The sequence below is a fragment of the Protopterus annectens genome, chromosome 1.part1 (genome assembly GCF_019279795.1).
Source record: "Protopterus annectens isolate FY-2018-M chromosome 1.part1, PAN1.0, whole genome shotgun sequence".
Lineage (NCBI taxonomy): Eukaryota > Metazoa > Chordata > Ceratodontiformes > Protopteridae > Protopterus > Protopterus annectens.
The window spans coordinates 135,422,969-135,443,034 of NC_056726.1; the positions used below are offsets into that span (position 1 = coordinate 135,422,969).

The window sequence follows — 20,066 nt, forward strand, 5'->3', positions numbered from 1 at the left end:
ATGGGGGGGGGGGCATTATCTGGAAAAGACAGTCCAAGGCACTTGGCAGGATCATAAGGCCCATTTGCACATCACTGTCCTAGAGATGAGGGTGTGCTTCTAGTGTTGCAAGCATTCCAAGACTCTCTTCCACTAGGAACAATTGCAATACAGACAGACAACATGTTGGTTGTGTGGTACATAAACAAACAAGGAGGAGCCAGATCTTACCCCCTTTGTCAGGAGGCACTGAGAGTATGGCAGTCGGTGACCTCCTCCCATTGCTTTCTGATAGCAACACATATCTCGGGGAAATCCAGCGTGATAGCAGGCAAACTCAGCAGAGCAATTCTGATGCCTCATGAGTGGTCCCTAAAAAAAGAAGGAGTGGAAATGATTTTCCGCAAATGAGGCCAGTCTCACTGCAACCATTATGCCATGTCCATGAATGCCAAATGCAGCAGCTATCCCCCTCCGGGGGAGTCACCAAGAGGTTCACTTGTATACAACTGGCCCTTTGGTCTCCTCTATGCCTTTCCTCTCTTTCCGTTGATACCCAAAGTTCTTCAGAAAGCCAATTCCTTGGGAAGGAATTTGATACTCATCGCCCCTTACTGGCCTCATCAAATCTGGTTCCCCTTCCTTTGGCCTCATCTTCAGTAGAAGCCGTGAATTATAGATGCAGTTCTGGACCTTCTGAGTCATGCATCAGAGATGCTCCACCCCTACCTTCAAACCCTCAAATTGACAGCTTGGCTTCTTCAATTCCAAACATAGCCAGGCTCCCTAACCTTTCCTCATCAGTGAAGCATGTCTTGATCTCATCTCATAAGGCTTCAATGAGGAAGTTATATGCAAGCAAATAGAAGAGATTTTCTTGGGCGTTAAATAACCACATTGATCCCTTCTCTGCCCATGTAGCTTCCAATCTTGAATTATTGACAAAGCTATTTAATGAGGGAGCAGCTCCAGCTACTATTCAAGTTCAGTTAGCAGCAATATCTAATTTCCACTTAGATGAATCAGGGCCAAATGTGATGTCCCACAGATTTTGCAAGGCTTTTCTTAAGGGCACTATTTTATTAAGACCACTCATTAAAGCCCCTCCAACATCATGGGACCTAAACTTTGTCTTATCCCATTTGATTCTTCCCCATTTTGAACCTGCATCATCCTGTGATTTAAAGTTTTTAACTTGGAAAACAATCCTTTTGATAGCCATCACTTCTGCTAGAAGAGTTTCAGAGCTACAAACATTGTCAGTAAAGCCTCCCTACATGATTTTCCACAAAGAGTATCTCTACGAACAAACCCATCCTTTCTACCCAAAGTATGCTCAGAATCTAATTTAAACCTATCCATAGACCTACCAGATTTTTCCCTACTAATGCAACAAGGCAGAATATATGTTACACTAACTAGATGTACATAGGCAATTAGACTTCTACTTACGTAGGACAAAGGACTTCAGAAACTTTGACCAATTATTTGTATCATTTTCAGACTATAAGAAAGGTGTTCCTGTATCAAAAGTCACACTTTCAAAATGGCTATCAGATTGTATTACTTTTACTTACAAATCTCAAAACAAAGAACTCCCCCCGAAAAAAAAGGTCATTCTACAATAGCCATAGCAACCTCTTCTGTGAGACTACCAATTGATACAATTTGTGCTGCAGCAACATAGGCAAGGCCTCATACCTTTATCACTCATTACATAGTGGATTTGGCCTCCAGGAGCAGAGCCTATTTTGGATCCACTGTTCTGAAGAATATTTTCTCGTGAGCCACCCAAGAAATATGGTGCTAGGGATGCTGTCCCAACTAGTTAAGAATTAAGGTTAGTACTAGACTAACTGCCCTTGTGAGCCTTTTTAAGCCTAGCCAATTATCCCTTGTGAGACTCAAACCCTGCACCATGTGTTTGTAAGGCAAACACCTTAACCATTAGGCCACCCTCCCTATTGAGATAGAACATCACATAAAGATGTTATGTGCTTACCATAACATTCCATGTTTGCTGTTCATCTCACCTTCATTCTTACATCTCCCCTTCTTCCCCCAACCTTTGGCCCTGGAGGACAGAGCGGTTGCAATTGGAAATAAATATTCTCCGACCTTCTTCATTGTTCTAGAAGTAGTTTGATAGTTATTGGTATCTATTGTTATATCAGCAAACAGGATCTGGGGAGCTTTCCAAGGGCATGATGGGATAGGGTTACAACCACGATCTAGTGGAAGACCTCGAGCTTTGTATAAGGCCGAATCAGAACCGAGGATCAGTTCTGAACCCAACCAGTTAAAAATAAAGGCGAGATGGACAACACACATGGAACGTTATTGTGAGTACATAACTTCTTTTTCCTCAAAGAAACCCTGTCCCTATGAAAAATTAGTTGACTGACCATAAGAGTTTGCATCTCTGACACCCTTTTTACAGAGGTCAAAGCAATCAGTAAAACTGTTTTCATGTTAAGAGCCTCAAATCAGCCAGATAAGCTGGCTTAACTGGAGAACGCTTTAGCTTCTGTATCACAAAATTAAGATACCAGGTAGGGACAACTGGTTTCTTGGAGGCCTCTTATGCAAAACTCCTTTCGAGATCATTTTTGACATGAGACTGCATTTAAAGATGAAGATCCATGAGCAGACATGCTGAAATAGGCCAATAAATTAACCTTGATAGAGGAATAAGGAAGACCATTGGATAGTAATGCACACAAATATTGTAGAACCAGAGAACAATTAAGCTCTTAGAGGGTACTGGCTATGTTGTTAGCACCAGCTAGAAAAACTTTTCCATGTGCTAATATATGATTTTCTTGTAGCAGGCTTTCTTGCCTCCATTAGTACCTGCTGCATATCCTCAGTAAACAGCTGTCTAAAGGGAATTAAATCCCTGTCATCCAGCAGACAACTGAAGTTGTTTGATGTAGGGGTGTTTCAAATAGTCTTTTTCTTGTGTGAGTAGATCCAGTCTGTGAGAAAGCCTGTGGTAATTATCCCTAACCATTTCCAAAAGAAGGGAGAATTACTGTTGCCTGTGTGACAATGTGAGGTATTGCCAGCTATTCCAGGAGAAGTAGGGCAGTGGATGTATAACATATGCCAGCACAGCTAGCTGGAATTTTGTAAAGAATTATATGGCATTTGTATATTAAACTGATTTGCACAGATGTTTCTCTTCAAAAAAGTATTTGTAAAGTTGATTGTGCTAAAACTGTACCAACAGTGGGTCCTGACTGTATTGTAACTGGATTAAATGCATATGTTATAAGAGAACATACTGGAAGAGAAGAGGTTAATCACAGTCCAGTTGCAGCTAACTTTGAAAAATGTTCTGAAATTAAATTACTGGCTCTAGGCCATAAAGATGTTATCTCATGGTTTTGAATGAAGCCAGAGATGCAATGTCTGTAAGAAGCATGGTTTGTTAGTCTCTGTAGGAAGAACAGAAGTGTTAAAATTGTTTTATAAGCTTCCAGATGCTGCAATAAATATTAGCAAAGCTTGAGACATGTATCATAACATAAATGCGCTAAATTCTGGTGGCTTCTAGTGATGGGGTAGTCAGATGACCAGTTGTGATGTCATTTTGTAACCAGCTCTGAAATAATATTTGGATATTACAGAGAGAAGTCTTTCAGTGACTTAGCACTCTTTTTTGGAACATGACAAGGAAGGACCCCTCAGTTCATCTTGCCTTGCTGTAATAAGTAACCAGGGAATAATAATTCTAGATCAGTCAGAAAAATATAGAAAGATTAGTTAAGTACTATTTTTGTGTATCTGTGTGACTCTATTCATCTATATTATGAAGCTCTGGTGTTTATTGTAAATAGATATTTAGTATTTTCATGTTCTTTTATTACTTATAATTAAATATATTTAAACTTTTCATTGTGGCTGGTCCTTTAGAGAATATTTTAACCATTGAGAGTACTTATATTTATTCAGTGACACTGTGGCCACTCTTGAAAGCCTTACTGCACTGGTCAAAACACTACCATTTGTATTAATATTAATTTTGCTCAGTATAATTGGGTATCCTTGTAAGAACCTTAGAGTAGGTGGCTTTGGAGTGTCTGGTGGTGGTGTAACTACTTCATAGGCTGGGCAGAAGGGACATAGCTAGTAAATCTGTGCCAGCCTTTCCTAGGTGTGTGTGTGTGTGTGTGTGTGTGTGTGTGTGTGTGTGTGTGTGTGTGTGTGTGTGTGTGTGTGTGAAAATCAAATCTCAAAGATTGTGTATGTCAGCTGCTTAGAGCAAGGACACAAATCACTGGTTTCACAGAGAGGGTGCTGGAGGACTTGGCTTGGACACTTGGTTGAGGACTCAGTGCTACAGCTGTGCCAGTGGGGAGTCTTATTGTGGATCTAGATAATGAAAAAGACACAACAAAATAAATCAAAAAAAAAAAAAAAAAATCAGCAAACTGCAAAGTGTGAAGTTTTAATAGCATTCTGGTACCTTGGCTACAAAGCCTTCAAGGAATGATTCACAACACTAGACATACATTATTTATACCATATTGCTTAATTGACTATCCAGTCAAAAACATTTTGCCCTTAAAAGGCCATCATCAGAATATACAAAATTACAAAAAACAGCAAAATCACACATCATAATTAATTTCCAAATTTAAACCTACTGGTATTAAAGTCTTATAGTTTAAAATTAGTCTACTCTCTAACTGCAAAAGTTTTTGACAATAATTACCCCATTATACATATAAGGCTTGGCCAGCACAGTAAAAAATAAACTGCCATCCTTACCATCATGCATCTTAATAAAATGGTCAGCAATAGGGCTGTCTACACGTCTATTATGGATATCCCCTTAGTGTTCTAAAACACGGACCTTAATCATATGTTTAGTCTGTCCGATATACCATTTACAAGGGGAACAACCAGAACCCAAAATATAAACAACCCCACAGGATCTACAGTCAAATTTGTCATTAATCACAAACTTTCCCCATTAATAAAAGAGCCAGAGATATTCTTTACCCTAGAGCAGACCTTACATCTGCCACATTTAAACACCCCACCTAAGTATTCAAAGACCTTTTCCTTTTCCATCTGAGTATTTCTTTTAAGTTGCCAAATCTGCCAAAGGAAAAAGTAATCTTTTTGGGGAACAAATGTCCTACTACAGTATCAAAACATACAGTGGGCCATAAATTATCATCCACCTTCTTTAGAATAGGAGAAAGGGGGAATATTTGGTAACAAAAAATAAATGCTTCCCTTGAGCTGTTTCATCATCTAAAGCAGCTCCACAATAATCAACTTCATCAAGGAAACATGACCAACATGTTCCCCCAAAACTTTTTTCTTTGCCCTCTTGATGGTAGATAAAGCATAACCCCTATCTAATAACCTTTCTTTCACAGACAAACATTCCTTGCCAAGAAAAACATGCTCTGATGTATGATCAAAAATCCTCTTAAACTCACCAACTGGAAGAGATCTTAATAAATGGGGAAGATGTGCACTAATGGCATGCAAAAAATTGTTGACTGCCATGTTTTTTCTAAATGGTCTATAAATAAAAAATCTGTTACATGTCTCTGTTTCACATTTTTCTCCAAGTAGAACCGTTGTTTTCTTTTTTATGTCAGTAGATGCTAAGGATGGAGCTGCCAGGTAAGAGGAATAGAGGAAGGCCTAAGATAAGGTTTATGGACGTGGTAGAGAGGACATGCAGGCGGTTGGTGTGACAGAGCAAGATGCAGAGGATAGTTAGAAATGGAAAGAGATGATCCACTGTGGCCACCCCTAATGGGAAAAGCCGAAAGAGAATGATGATGATCATTGTCCCATCTCTGTATCCATTAACATTAAAGTGTTATTTTCTTTTTTATGTCAGTATTATTGTTCCATTCCTGCATTCATTCTTAACACTTTCTGTTTCCGTCAGACTCCTTCTTATTTCATAGATAGTGTAGCATCCCTAACCAAGGATTCCCCAGCATCCAATCCTAATCTTGCCCAGAAGCCATATTTCACCACATCCACTTTCACCTACAAACCTTAATAGAACTACTCTTAAACAAACTCAGCCCATGCTCTACTTTAAGCTGACTACCTTCCAAGTGAGTTCCTAAAAGTAGCAGCTATTAGCATTTTCTGTCCTGTCTCAATCCTTATAAATAGGTCAGTCCAGGAATCCCAGATTCCCTCCCTCTGGAAATAATCACACATTATCCCTCTACACAAAGGAGGAAATTCAACAGCTATTACTAACTTTAGACTTATAGCAATATTTATTTATTAATTTATTTCATTTGTTAACCGGGTAATGTCCGACTGAGCAAGAAGCCCATTTTCAGTGGAGACCCGAGGAGAAAAGCTCCAAAATACAATCAAGCTAAGAGGCAGATAATACAGATGATATAGGAATAGCAAGAGATGAGTTACAACATAATACAGATAATTCAGTACTATCTAAGATGCCACAGAGATATAAGTACAGTATCATATATTCAATACAATAGGTTAAAACTTACAGGGTAAACAATAACTCAAATTATTTGCAAATATAGTACAGATTCAAATTACAGATGATACAGGCACAGAAGACTACAATGAAGTTAGACTTATGTATATATGGTCACGCTAAAGAGAAAGAGAGGGGAACTTGAAGTTGGCAAACAGTTCCTGAGATAAATACAGAGATTACATGTAGGTTAGCAGAGCATAATCGTTGTGAGCAAAGTTTTGAGAGAGAACTACTCCTTACAAGGCAGTAGTGTTGTCTTATTGGGTGTGGTAACACAACATAAGAGGTAGCATAAAAGGGAGGGTACAGTTGTGGGAGTCTTGGAGGATATTAACCTAGATTATTGCAGGAGCAAAGCTAGTGATTTGCTAGGTGCTCTTTTACGAGTTTTTGAACTCGTGGTTGTTTGGGTTTTTTGCAATTGGCTGAGGAAGTGTGTTCCAAAGCTTGGCAATTTTGTAAGAGTAAAAGGATTCTCCATGAAGGTTATGGGAGTGGTTGACATTTAGCATTAGTTTTTCTGATGATCTGAGGGGGTCTTAGATTACAGTTTGGTTGTACTAAGTTAGCCAGTGCAGGAAGGTTATTGGGTTGGTGGATAATTTTATGGGCTGTTAGTTGATTGAGGGATAAAAGGTTAGGGAGTTCAAGCGAGTTTAGTTGAGAGAGGGCTGTGCAATGGTGAGTCCTATATGGATGACAGGTGGCAAATTTTGCTATTCTATTGTAATAAGCATCTAGATTATTGAGGCCAGTCTTACACAGATTAGAGAAAATGTGAGAGCCCTAGAGGAGAGTTGAGAGCAGGTGAGACCGGGCAGTGGCCAGCCTGGTGCTGTTGATTAAGAATGGTTTTGCTATATAGAGGGCGCCTAGTTTGGTATGCACTTTTTTGATTATCAATGAAATATGTTGATCAAATTTTAGATGTGCATCAATTGTTACACCTAGAAGTTTAGTTTGGTTAGAGGGAAGTAACTTGGTTCCATTGGAGGAAAGGATTGAGAGTTGGGGTTGGTAAGGAGTTAGTTTCTTATTTGTGAAGACTATTATCTTGGTTTTGTTTAGGCTTAAAAAAAGTTGTTGTTTGTCTAGATGTTTTTCTATGTCTTGGAAGGAAGGCTGCATTTTTACCTGGAGTTCTTGGGTAGTTGAGGCTGAGCAGATGAGTGTGGAGTCATTGGCATATTGGACAATGGTGGCATGATTCGTTGAGGAGCTGAGGCCATTTGTAAATATGTCAAATAGAAGTGTGCCAAGTATGTAGCCTTGGGGTATGCCTACATAAATGGGTAGAAGGGGGAAAAGATTGTTTTCCCATTTGGTAGCTTGGTGATGATTGGATAGTTAGCTATGGAACCAGTTCAGGGATGTGGGCTCTAGACCAAAGGAAGAAATCTTATTTAGTAGTAGCTGGTGGAGATGGTGTCAAAAGCTTTGGACATATCAAGGAAGATAGAGGAGACAAGTTGTCCTTCATTTAGTAGGTGATGAATGGAGTTGGTGAAAGATAATAGGGCAGTGCTGGTACTATGTTTAGGTTTAAAGCCATGCTGGGAGCTGGTTAATAGGTTATGGGTTAGAAGGTGGTAGAGAGGTTGATTGTGGATTCATTTTTCTAGTATTTTTGCAAGGGGTGAGAGGATGGCTATAGGGCAATAGTTTGTAAGTTCTTTGGATGTCCCACCTTTGTGGAGGGGAATGATATGGGATATTTTCCAGACAGTTGGGATGTATTGTTCACATATGGATCGGTTGATTAGGGTTGATATGGGGGAGGCTATAGAGGGAGCTTCTATTTTTAGGAATTCATTTGGAAGTAGGTCAGCAGTGACACAGCAGGGTTTTAGCTTTGTTAGGAGTGCTTTTATGTAGCTAGTTTGGATGGGAGAAAAAATGAAAGGGGCGGGATGATTTACAGTTGGAGAGGGGAGAGTAGGAGTTTTGCTAGGATTGTCTCCTAGCAGAGAGGTAATGGTATTAATAAAGTGGGAGTTGAACTGTGTTGAAATTGGGTCAGTGTTGTTTGAGGAGGTAGTGGCTGGTGTTGAAGAGTGGTCAGGGTTGAGAAGACAGTTGATGCTTTGCCAGAATTTTTGGGGGTTGTTTTGGTGCAACTGTTGACAGGACAGGAAGTAGTCTTGTTTGTCTTTCCTGATTTGTTTTTTAGCTAGATTTCTAAGCTACTGATAGTTAATGACGGTAGAATTATATCTGGTAGTGTGGTAGGTGGCCCATGCTTTGTCCCTGCATTTTATTAATAGCTTGGTATCTGCTGTTAGCCAGGACAGGGGTTTGGTTTTTGATCTAACCTTCCTGATGGGAGCAAGATTATTAAGTATATTAAGGAAGTTTTTGTTGAAGTATTGTACTGCCATATCTAGTTGGAGGTTTTTGAGTGGAGCCCAGTTACATTGTTGCAGCAGGTGATTGAATAAAGGGGGGGGGGGGGTTCTTGCTATGGATGTATTTGTAGGTGATGTTGCATAGGGTATGGACTAGTTTTCTGTATAGGAAGGTTTTGCTATGATCACTGAGGGAATCAGGGAGACACCCTGCTAAGTAACCAAGATTGGGCTTGTTTGTTAATATTATATACATCAGGTACCAAGTCCGCTGACAGAGGCAATAATCCAACAGGCTGAAGTAAAAACGTTTTATTGAGAATAAAATAACCAACAAAATAAATCCAGTTGTAGAGACAAGCGCTTTCGCCCGGATATCTTCCAGGCTTTATCAAGTCATACACACAATAAAATCATAAGAAGTTGCTTAAATAGTTACATTAATTAGTCACGTGTTGATTTGAAAAATGTGTGCGTTTAAGAAGCATTCTCAATATACAAATACCTACGTTAACAACATAGTTTAAAAACCAGAAAAAACTGTTTTAAAATGGTTATGAACCTAATACCATAACCTAAATGCATGTAAGTACAAAATTGTACCTTTAATATGTGAAGACAGATGGAAGCTTTTGCTGTTGTTATTTCATTCATCTGCTTCATAAAGTGCATAGTGCTTTTTAATGCCATTTCATAAATATTTGCATAATATGGCACTAAGATATAAATCATCACTGTGACAATTAATACACATATTTTTTTTGATCTTTGAATGTGTGTAATTGAGTAATAAAAAATAGTTGGTATGTTAGTGAATGAAAATATATTATGTTAGGTTACATAAAAAGTTGTTCCAATTAGGAAGTACACTTGCATAAACTTTAAAAACCAAACATGTACATAAAGTGTAAAATTTGTTTACCGTGACACAAGGGTAAAAGTGTTCATGGGAACAAATGAATTGCATGTGTTTTATTTACATTGGGTGTATCAAGTTAAAATGTGAAAAGTATGTAGTAAGTCATAAATGTTTGTTAATAATTTACATAAAAAATCACTGCAGTTATAACCTGGCCCTCCTAAGCTTTAAAACAGAGCCAATACTTCAAGTGCCATTAAGACCTATATATTTATTACTGCAGATACCTGGATGATATCTGCATGGTTTGGGAAGGCACAGAAGACCAATTAACATCATTTTTAGAACACATAAACACATCTACTGATTTTCTGAATTTTACTTATGATATCAGTAATGATGAATTACACTATTTAGATGTAACAATATATAGGGATCCTCATAGTTTAGAACTGCATTCTAAGGTGTATAGAAAGCCTTCTTTCTCTAACTCTTTGTTACACTACAATAGTCAACACCCATTTCATCAAAAGAAAGGAATAGTCAAGGGGCAATTAATAAGAGCCTCAAGAATGTGTAGTAACTCTGCAGATTTCTTAAATGAAATAAACACACTACACAAAATGTTTTCTGAAAGGGGTTACCCAGAAAACCTACTCACAAACATCATTGACGAGGTAATAACCAAAAGAGATTTATTATATCCACCTTTATTAGGTAACCCATTGACTAAGAATAATGGACCCCAGACACAGAGGCATATTTTTGATGAAAATGTGGTTAATTTCACATACACTTTTTCGGACAATTCATCCCAAATAGAGAACATTATATCTAAATACTGGTTTGTATTAACAACTAATGAAGACCTTAAAAACACCATTGCCAAAAAACCAAAATTTGTAAGAAAGAGAGGGCAAAATTTAAAAGACAATTTTGAGAGAAGATCATTGCCATCTAGTAAAGGACACCATCATAACAATGGCACCTATAAGTGTGGTGCCTGTAAGCAATGTGCCCTAATCATTAACAGTTCACACATTTATTTAAAGGCCCGTTGCATCAAATTACGATCTCCCAGGCATTTTTCATGTGGAACAAAAGGAGTGATTTATCTAGGGGTGTGCACTACTTGTGGAAGTTTTTACGTAGGTAAAACTGAACGAGAATTTAGAAAAAGATTATACGAGCACACCTATGACATAGAAAAGAAAAAAGAAAGCAACGCTTTCTTTAAACACTCCCTCGAATGCCCAGACTATAAATTAAAATTTATAATTCTTGAGCAAGTAAACCCTAACATCAGAGGGGGGGACTGGGAATCAACATTAGAGTACAGAGAGCTGATCTGGCAGCTCAAACTTGATGCATCTAAACCCCCAGGTCTTAATGGCACTTTAAGTATTGGCTCTGTTTTAAAGCTTAGGAGGGCCAGGTTATAACTGCAGTGATTTTTTATGTAAATTATTAGCAAACATTTATGACTTACTACATACTTTTCACATTTTAACTTGATACACCCAATGTAAATAAAACACATGCAATTCATTTGTTCCCATGAACACTTTTACCCTTGTGTCACGGTAAACAAACTTTATACTTTATGTACATGTTTGGTTTTTAAAGTTTATGCAAGTGTACTTCCTAATTGGAACAACTTTTTATGTAACCTAACATAATATATTTTCATTCACTAACTTACCAACTATTTTTTATTACTCAATTACACACATTCAAAGATCAAAAAAACATATGTGTATTAATTGTCACAGTGATGATTTATATCTTAGTGCCATATTATGCAAATATTTATGAAATGGCATTAAAAAGCACTATGCACTTTATGAAGCAGATGAATGAAATAACAACAGCAAAAGCTTCCATCTGTCTTCACATATTAAAGGTACAATTTTGTACTTACATGCATTTAGGTTATGGTATTAGGTTCATAACCATTTTAAAACTGTTTTTTTCTGGTTTTTAAACTATGTTGTTAACGTAGGTATTTGTATATTGAGAATGCTTCTTAAATGCACACATTTTTCAAATCAACACGTGACTAATTAATGTAACTATTTAAGCAACTGCTTATGATTTTATTGTGTGTATGACTTGATAAAGCCTGGAAGATATCCGGGCGAAAGCGCTTGTCTCTACAACTGGATTTATTTCGTTGGTTATTTTATTCTCAATAAAACGTTTTTACTTCAGCCTGTTGGATTATTGCCTCTGTCAGCGGACTTGGTACCTGATTTATTGGTCTGAGTTTCTCACCGTTTACTGTTTTCTAATATTATATATAACAATATTACATGCAATATTATTTGCCCCTCTCCAAAATACTTGCAAAATGTACTCAAAAACAATTGCTAAACTATATTCTGCAAGATGAACTCCTATTCCCCACACAACACAGATTCCACCTCTCCCATAGTACTAACATTGCGCTTTTAAACTTTATAGATACATTCAATACAGCTAGAGTTAATGGCAAACTAGTCTTTTCCTTATTTCTAGACGTGTCTAAAGGCTTTGGCACACTTTGTCTCAGCAAACTTCTACTGTCCTCACTAGGGCTATCTCAGCCTGCCCTTCTGTGGTTCAAACACTATCAGTCCAGTAAATATTAGTCAAATGGCACTCCATCCTGTCTCCTTACTTCCCAGTCAGCACCGGTGCATCACAAGAATCTATCCTTAGTCCCTTCCTCATAAACATTCTCACTAAAACCCTCCTCACATCCACACAACAGGACTGCATAATACAGTATGCAGATGACTCCACACTTACATACGCATCTGACAAACTGGCACATCTCCAAACATTACTCAGGAAACTTTAACAGCCAATAAATCATAGCTTTGTAACTCACAACTTATGCTTACCTCCCCAAAGCAAATTACAAATCCCACTCTCATGGAAAAAACGGAATTTAAAATCATCTCTCCTAATAATATACCATTAAAGTCACTTCACATAGCAAATTATTAGGGATGATAGTGGATGATAATCTTAAGTTTGAAACACATATACAATGCTGTACTACAAAATCACCAAAACCTAGGTATGAGTTATAGAGCCAAAAACTTTCTCACCAGTGGAACTAAAACTACACATACATTCTGTCTAATTTGGTATATTTATTTAAACATAGATGTTTTGTACTGTTTTTGTGGACTGAAAAATTATTGTTCTTAAAATGTTTTTGTAATACATTGGAGCTTTTTTTTCCTGTGCCTCCCCTGAAAATGGGCACCTACCCAATCGGACTTTCCCCGTAATGAAACGGCAATAAATAAATACATTCTGCAAGCTCTGGTACTGCAGTTGTATCCTTGCTTACTTATTTATGCATCTTCAAGCACCATTCTTATCAAATCAATTAATTTATTTTCTATATGCTTTCATCTGTGGTTTTCCTTTTTTACACTCCTCCCCTTCTATACTCCCAGACCTTTTCCTTCACCCTCTCATCCAGGTATCTAATTTTTTTTATTTTATTTCTATTTGTTTACCAGGTTAAGTGTGACTGTCCAAAGACCCTTTTCACCCACAACCCAACTTAATAAGAAACTGGAACTATGGTAATGCAATTAATTATTTTCAAAGAGAATTACAAAGGAGTTTGTTTTCCAGCACTTACAACTGAACAGTGTTAACAACAGCATACTTAATATTCACCAAAAAGCAATATACAGAGTACAGAATAATTCTTATCCTTCTTTTCTTGCATAAAAGGGCAATGGTTCCTTTCCCCAGTACAGAGAACAAAAGGAGTTAAAGAACAAGACCTTTTTTCCACTTTACCCAACAGGATTAAGAATGCTCAATCTGAGGGAAAGATTCCTGAGAGTCGACTGAGTAACTACATCTGGAATTGTAAAATGTTGCCTTACTGCCAAAGTCACAAATGCACTGTGCACATAAGATAATGGCCTCTTTTGTGATAAGGGTGATGAAAAATGTAAGCATTCATTAAAAATGTTTTACCAGAGCAGTGCCTAATCTACAAGACAATATTTTACTGTCAGATTAGTGTCAATGAAGGAAGTCTGGTTCTTCAACTTATATTATAGAGCGTTCTCATTACTATATGTACTTTTATTTTATTTTATTAATTTATTGAAAGGAAACTGATCTAGATCAAAGAGTATTTTCAGCTACAATGTTGTTTCATATGTAAAATAAATCAGCTGTATAATCAAATTATTTGCAAACTGTACATTAATACAATAGGATAACAATAAATTGCAAGATATGTATAACAGTGTGATTAATAAGACTGATTTCAAAGGCCAGAAAGCCGAATTCTCCTAATAATGTAGATGGCAATTATTTAATTATTTTGACAACTATAAACTGTATTCTCATTATGGAAGATTTTCTGAATTGCTGTAGAAGGAGTAATGTATTTTGTCATAATAAGAATGACCAGAATTGTTGTGAACCGTTCTTCCTTCTTTCCTCTCTGTTTCAGATCTCAGTCAGTGGTGGAGCCAGGTGTATTGAAGCGTGTTGATAAAAATGAAGAAGAAAACACACAGCCTTTGCTTTCACTGGACTAAGAGCTCCCAGATGGGGATCTATGCTCTGAACATTGCTTTGCAGGGAAGGCACAAGCCTTCAGCTACAAACCATCCTCAGAGAAAAACGTGCCAACTGTTTAAATGTATTTATTTGTATGAATGTTGCAAAATTGTAATTTAGGCAGCACATTATATCCTCACACTAAGCAGAGGTGATGACACTCACTGCAAATTACAAAAAAAAATATTGATATTTTACTCTGTAAGTGCCAACTTGTTTGTAAATATGCGGTAATACTTCACTTTGAATTTGTATTTCATTGTAGTATAATGATGTGACGGGAGAGACAGAACATCTGTATCTGTGTGACTCTAAGGTAAAATGGCTACACACAATGAATGAATGCTGCCTTTTTTATATGAGGCCATGTCTGAGATTTCATATAGAACTGCATTCTTTGTATTGATTGCTCAGTATGAGGTTTATTTCCTATTGTACTGGGAAGCACTAGTGCTCAAATGTATTGATTCTGGAAGTCTTATAGATGTGAGGATCCCAGGCTTGTGGTTCTCAATGTCCACAGAGAGACCAAAACATCAGACAGTCTTCTTACAACTCAGATGGCTATATGTGGCAGTGTTGTTCTGTTCACCTGTATTGTCAAGTTTAAACTGGCAAAAATGTTTTGAAAACAAATATATATATAATTTTGATTAAAGTCATTTCATAGTTAATTGTCATTTTTTTCAGGCAATATATCTCAAGGGATATTAGTGGTGTGATGCCCTTGGGGAAAACATTAGTGGCATTACGTGATATATAGCCATTAAATGTATACACATGCCTCACTGAACTGTATGTTGATCTTGTTTCACTGGTTTTGTCCCACTTTTGAGGTAAGTCCGGATCAACAATTTATTCTCCCCGGACCTCTGCGACAAACACAATAACCACATTAGATATGGCAAATGACCAAATTTGTTTCTTACTGGATCAAAATCATCTTCCAAGAACACTTAACTAGAAGAATTATGCACACCACAATGCAAAAGATAACAATATAGCAATATATTGTACAGCATATACAGACCACTCATTTATAACCTGACTGAATTTTCTAGCAGAGCTACAGATTGCTTAATTTACTAACTAAACTCATTAAATTCCCATGAGCAGTGTTCAGCATTGATCACACCTAACTAGTCAGGTAATCTACCTCAGGAAGAAAATTGGGATTACCTGTTTTACAAGCTGCCCTCTACCCACACCCTCCTCAGTTAAAGATTTACCTCAACTACTAAACCAGGTTGGAAGGGCAGGAGGTCTTGGAGCAATACTTCATGCCAAAGAAGATATTACCCTCAAGAACACAGTTTATATATTCAGTTCCTTATTTCTCTCTCCCTTTCTTAATTTCCCCCAGTACCTCACAGCCTACCTGCCCATCCCTCTATGATGTTTTCTTGTAATTAGCTTGATATCTTCAGTAATTGTGCATATATAAACCAAAATATATGAGTGGCCCATAACTGCAACCATCCCTCACCTTGTGATAGAACACAGCAAAAACCAACAGAAACAGCAACATACCACACTCTCTCACAATAACTATCTGATATAGGCTTCTGACAGCCTCCTTTCCTTTTTAATAATCATTTTTAATTGACTTGTCCTCAGACACTAAATCAAATGCCCTACCTAAATAAAAAGAATGAGATGGATACCAGAGTTCAACAATACTTTGACACCTCAATGCTTTCTTCAAAACCATATCAAATTGCCAAGCACTGACTGGGCTGTGATCAAAAATTGAAAAAACAATATGTTACAGCCAGGTAACCATTTCTCTAAGCCCACACTGGGCTCACCTTCAATTTAACACTCCTTTCCAACACTAGTTGTTGACCTTTATCCACCTGGTCCACCTCTGAGCTATCAAGCCAAATCAAAACTCCTGCTTAATTACTTGAACATACTTTCACCTAAGTTTTCCTAAAAGCGTATTAATTCAAAATGTCCCTTTGTAGAGAATAACCGCTAAAGTGGTCCATACATTTTTTGTCTGATACCTCATATAAGCCCTCAGTGCTATAGCTGTCTCACAACTGGCAGGCTCCAATGAACTGATGCACCTCTCAGTCCTTTCCTACCATTCAACATCCAGTGCTTATTTACTCACGCCAAAAAGCATGTTGAACACAGCTTATGTTCTCACGTCCTCACACTCCTCATTCCTACTTCATCCAGTATCTGTTCACCCCTCTGTCGTCTCACTTCACTTCCTGCCCTTCCTAAAATCCTACCACCCTACTTATTTTAACTACATAACTGAAAACCGAGGAAGGAGTCCAGGCACAGCAAGCCTCCCATTAAAGTGCTTCTTATCTTATGTTCAATGTTCAGGTGAAGTTGGATCTAAAAATATATGTTTTCAAACATCCCTGATATGCTGATTAATCAGTAAGTATGAATATAGAAACGGACAGTTCTTATATTTAATAGTGCGACATGAATGAAGTGAAAACAGCAGAGGATGCGGTACAACAGCTGTACCTGGCTCAATGGCAGGATTTTTGTTACGCATCTTTGCAGTAATTTACAACTAGTATAAGATGTCTGTCAAAAATATTACACATGCACTGTACTCTGGGTGCTTGTTTTATGTTCACTGTTTATCTCTGTACAGAAAGGTAAGCTATAGGCCTGAAATGAGGGAATCTGGTGTTGCTGTTGTCATTATCAAAGCTTTCTGATTTCAGCATACATAATTAGGCACACAATATGTTTTTTATGGAATTGTTTCTGCACATTTCACTGTCAGGGACTTCTTTCCCTACTTATAATGTCTGTAGCCTTGGAAGCAGTACTGGAAACTTCTATAAAAGGAGAATGGAGGGTGTGAACGTGCAGACAGAAAACAAACTGAGAATCAAAAAGGCTCATGTAGTGTCAGGGTAAGAAGTCCATTTGTATTCTTGTGGATTAAAACTTACATATTTTCAATTTGTTACATATTATTCTATATTTTTTGGAGTGTTGTAATATATGTGTGAGTGCTGTTTTATCCATTCAGTTTTATGTTTATCATTATTTTATGTTTCATTAATTGCTTTACTAAGATTAATTATTCAATACTGTTTTTAATTGATGACACCTCTTTAATTGAAATCAGTTTTAATCTCATGACCTATTAGATGTTTTTTAAACTCAGGCCCAGTTAAAGTCCAGGTGGTCAGGGACGAAAGTGCTTAACCGTTCTATGTTTGCATTTGATGAACAAACCGTCTTATGTTTTTGGATGCATTTGGTGAATAAACAATTTTCATCACATGGATTTCATTTTATTTTTCACGGGCAAATGGTCTTCTTACCTTGACAATGGAAAATTCAGAATATGTGCCAGCAACAATACATGTTCTAGAAAGAAGTACATAGTTCATTCAGGCAGAAAGCTGGTAAATCCATTTAGTCAGATTACTTTTTGAAGTGGGATTTGCAGTTTAAGCCTCCACTCTGCTTGGCATACCTCTCAAACACATTGCTTAAAAGAAGTGATGACAAGACTCAGTTTACATGCTTTTCTGCATTGATTCACAGATTTGAATGGCGGCATTTATCTTTGAAGCAGGCTTACATTTCAGCATCCAGAAGAAAAAAGAATGCATCAAAAGTGTGGTCCATTACATTTGTGTATTATTTTAAAATGCAATTTTAGGTGTAGCTGCCGTTGTATAAGATGTGAGTGAATGCATCGACAAAGAAGACAAAACTTGGTAAGAGAACAAATACATTTCTGCTGATCTTTTGTTTCTTTCATATTCAAAGACACCAAGAAGGAAACATGAAAAACTGCAGCTGCAAAATTCAAAGAAATATTTTCTCAATGGCTTGCTTGTCTTACAGTGGGATGATAGATTAATATTTGAAGCTTATTTAACTGGTATCATTCAGAGACTGCCAAATAGAAGACAGAGATTACATGGGAAAGGTGGCTTTAAATTCTGGACTACGTTGCAGCTGAGATTATCTTTATATTTGTGTGGGTGTGTGTGTGTGTGTGTGTGTGTGTGTGTGTGTGTGTGTGTGTGTGTGTGTGTGTGTGTGTGTGTGTGTGTGTGTGTGTGTGTGTGTGTGTGTGTGTGTGTGTGTGTGTGTGTGTGTGTGTGTGTGTTTATGCACAGAAGTGTAGTTAGACACATAGTGTTATGGGACACAATCAAGCAATGCCTATCCATCGGTAAAGCTGTACTGGTGTTCATTTCTGTACTGGAATTTTAGAATGCTAGTACAGAAATAAACTTTATTACCTTTTCTTTTGTGCTTGTCAACTTGGATCACAGAAACTGGACCTGGCTGGCTCCTAAGGTTATGAGTACCAACTGGATCAGAAAAGGCCTTTTTTTAACTTCTCAAGTTGGAGAGGAGAAATGAGACCTACTCGGGTCCTTAGGTTATGCCTAAGGTTAGAAGTGCCATCAAGATTATATAATGCATCAAAATTTGCCCAAAGTAAAGACTATCAAATAGATCAGTAACAATCTGACAGCTACCATAATGAAGATCAAAGTAGAACACAAAATTAAAATTAACATCTGAGGCCAAAGATAATCATAAATCCTTCTTTAACTACATCAGAAGATAAATTAATAACACAAAGAAATACTCTAAATTCATTTATAATGTTTTTATATACTATGGCCCTAAAGTTATTGGCTATATACTTGCAGATGAATTTAGTGCTACTTTACACCAGAAACAGTTATTTAAGTTCCACAAATACCATAGTGCCATCCTTCCACCAAGATTATTGACTGATTGATGGATTGATTGATTGATCGATAAATATATATTTTGGACCAGGGTAGGACACTAATTAACAAGGACCAATTTCAGGCTCAGCCTGGGTGAAATGTAAAACATTCTATTTACCAAAAATACAAAACATAAGCAAGAACAGAGAAGTTCAGACTAGTCGCATAGAAAAACTGGGTGTTTGTGTCGTAGTGAACAAGCAGAGTGCACTGTACAATCAAGCAATCTGTAATATACAATATATACACTGGTTTCTAAAGTGGGTCAACGTTAAACGAGATTGGAGATAAAACTTAGGTTCATAGATTAGTAGTAGGCTAACTGCCTTTGCTGGCTATTTTATGCCTAGGCAATTACCTCATGTGAGAATCAAATCCTGCACCTTATGTCAGGATGGTAAACACCTTCATCATTATTCCAACTCCCCACACTTGGAAAAGCGGTAGAGATAGTGTGTTAGGTGATATGTCCAAGCTTTTGGCTTTGGTGCTTTTTCTTGGAGTTTGAAGTATGTGTTCATTTCCTTTAGGTTTATGGGGAAAGCAGGACAAACAGTAGATGCCTTAGATGAGAAAGTATATTCAGTACTGTGGAGTCTGGTTCTGGTTGTAATGAGAGTTGGAGTGGCTTGTTACTAGTGTCTCAGGTTGCATGAGAAGTTTGTTCATAAAGTCTAGCTGGAAGGGGAGCAAATTTCTAAAGTTGGTGTAGTTTGTAGAGTTGTGATCCTAACAGAAGGTTAGATATTTGTTTTATGGGTAGCCATTTGGTCTTAACAGGGCGATACAATGATCCTCACAGAGAGGTGAGTTAGTTAGTAACAAATCTGCAGATGCTGTTAGAGATTGTCTGGAGTTTGGCAGTGTTTTTCTTGGAGGCAAAAGTGGAAATAGGAAGTCCATATTCAAGCTGACAAAGCAAAAGTCCTTTGCTGATGGCTGCTCTGGCTGATTAACATAGAAAAAAAAGAGGTCTTTTTTTGGCCCAGAAGAGGAAGGCATTTATTTTGTCTGTCTCTCTCTGTCTACATGGAAATAGA

General features: G+C 37.3%; 1 protein-coding gene across 1 annotated transcript in view; it reads left to right on the top strand.

Moving 5' to 3' along the window:
- The window catches only part of CLVS2 (clavesin 2), a 1,094,294-nt gene extending 1,079,357 nt beyond the window's left edge, over positions 1 to 14,937 (top strand). Inside the window, exon 5 of the mRNA XM_044073860.1 lies at positions 14,166 to 14,937. Coding sequence (XP_043929795.1) covers positions 14,166 to 14,253 — 88 coding nt within the window. The 3' untranslated portion in view covers positions 14,254 to 14,937. The remainder of the gene's footprint in view (positions 1 to 14,165) is intronic.
- The last annotated feature ends 5,129 nt before the right edge of the window (positions 14,938 to 20,066 follow it).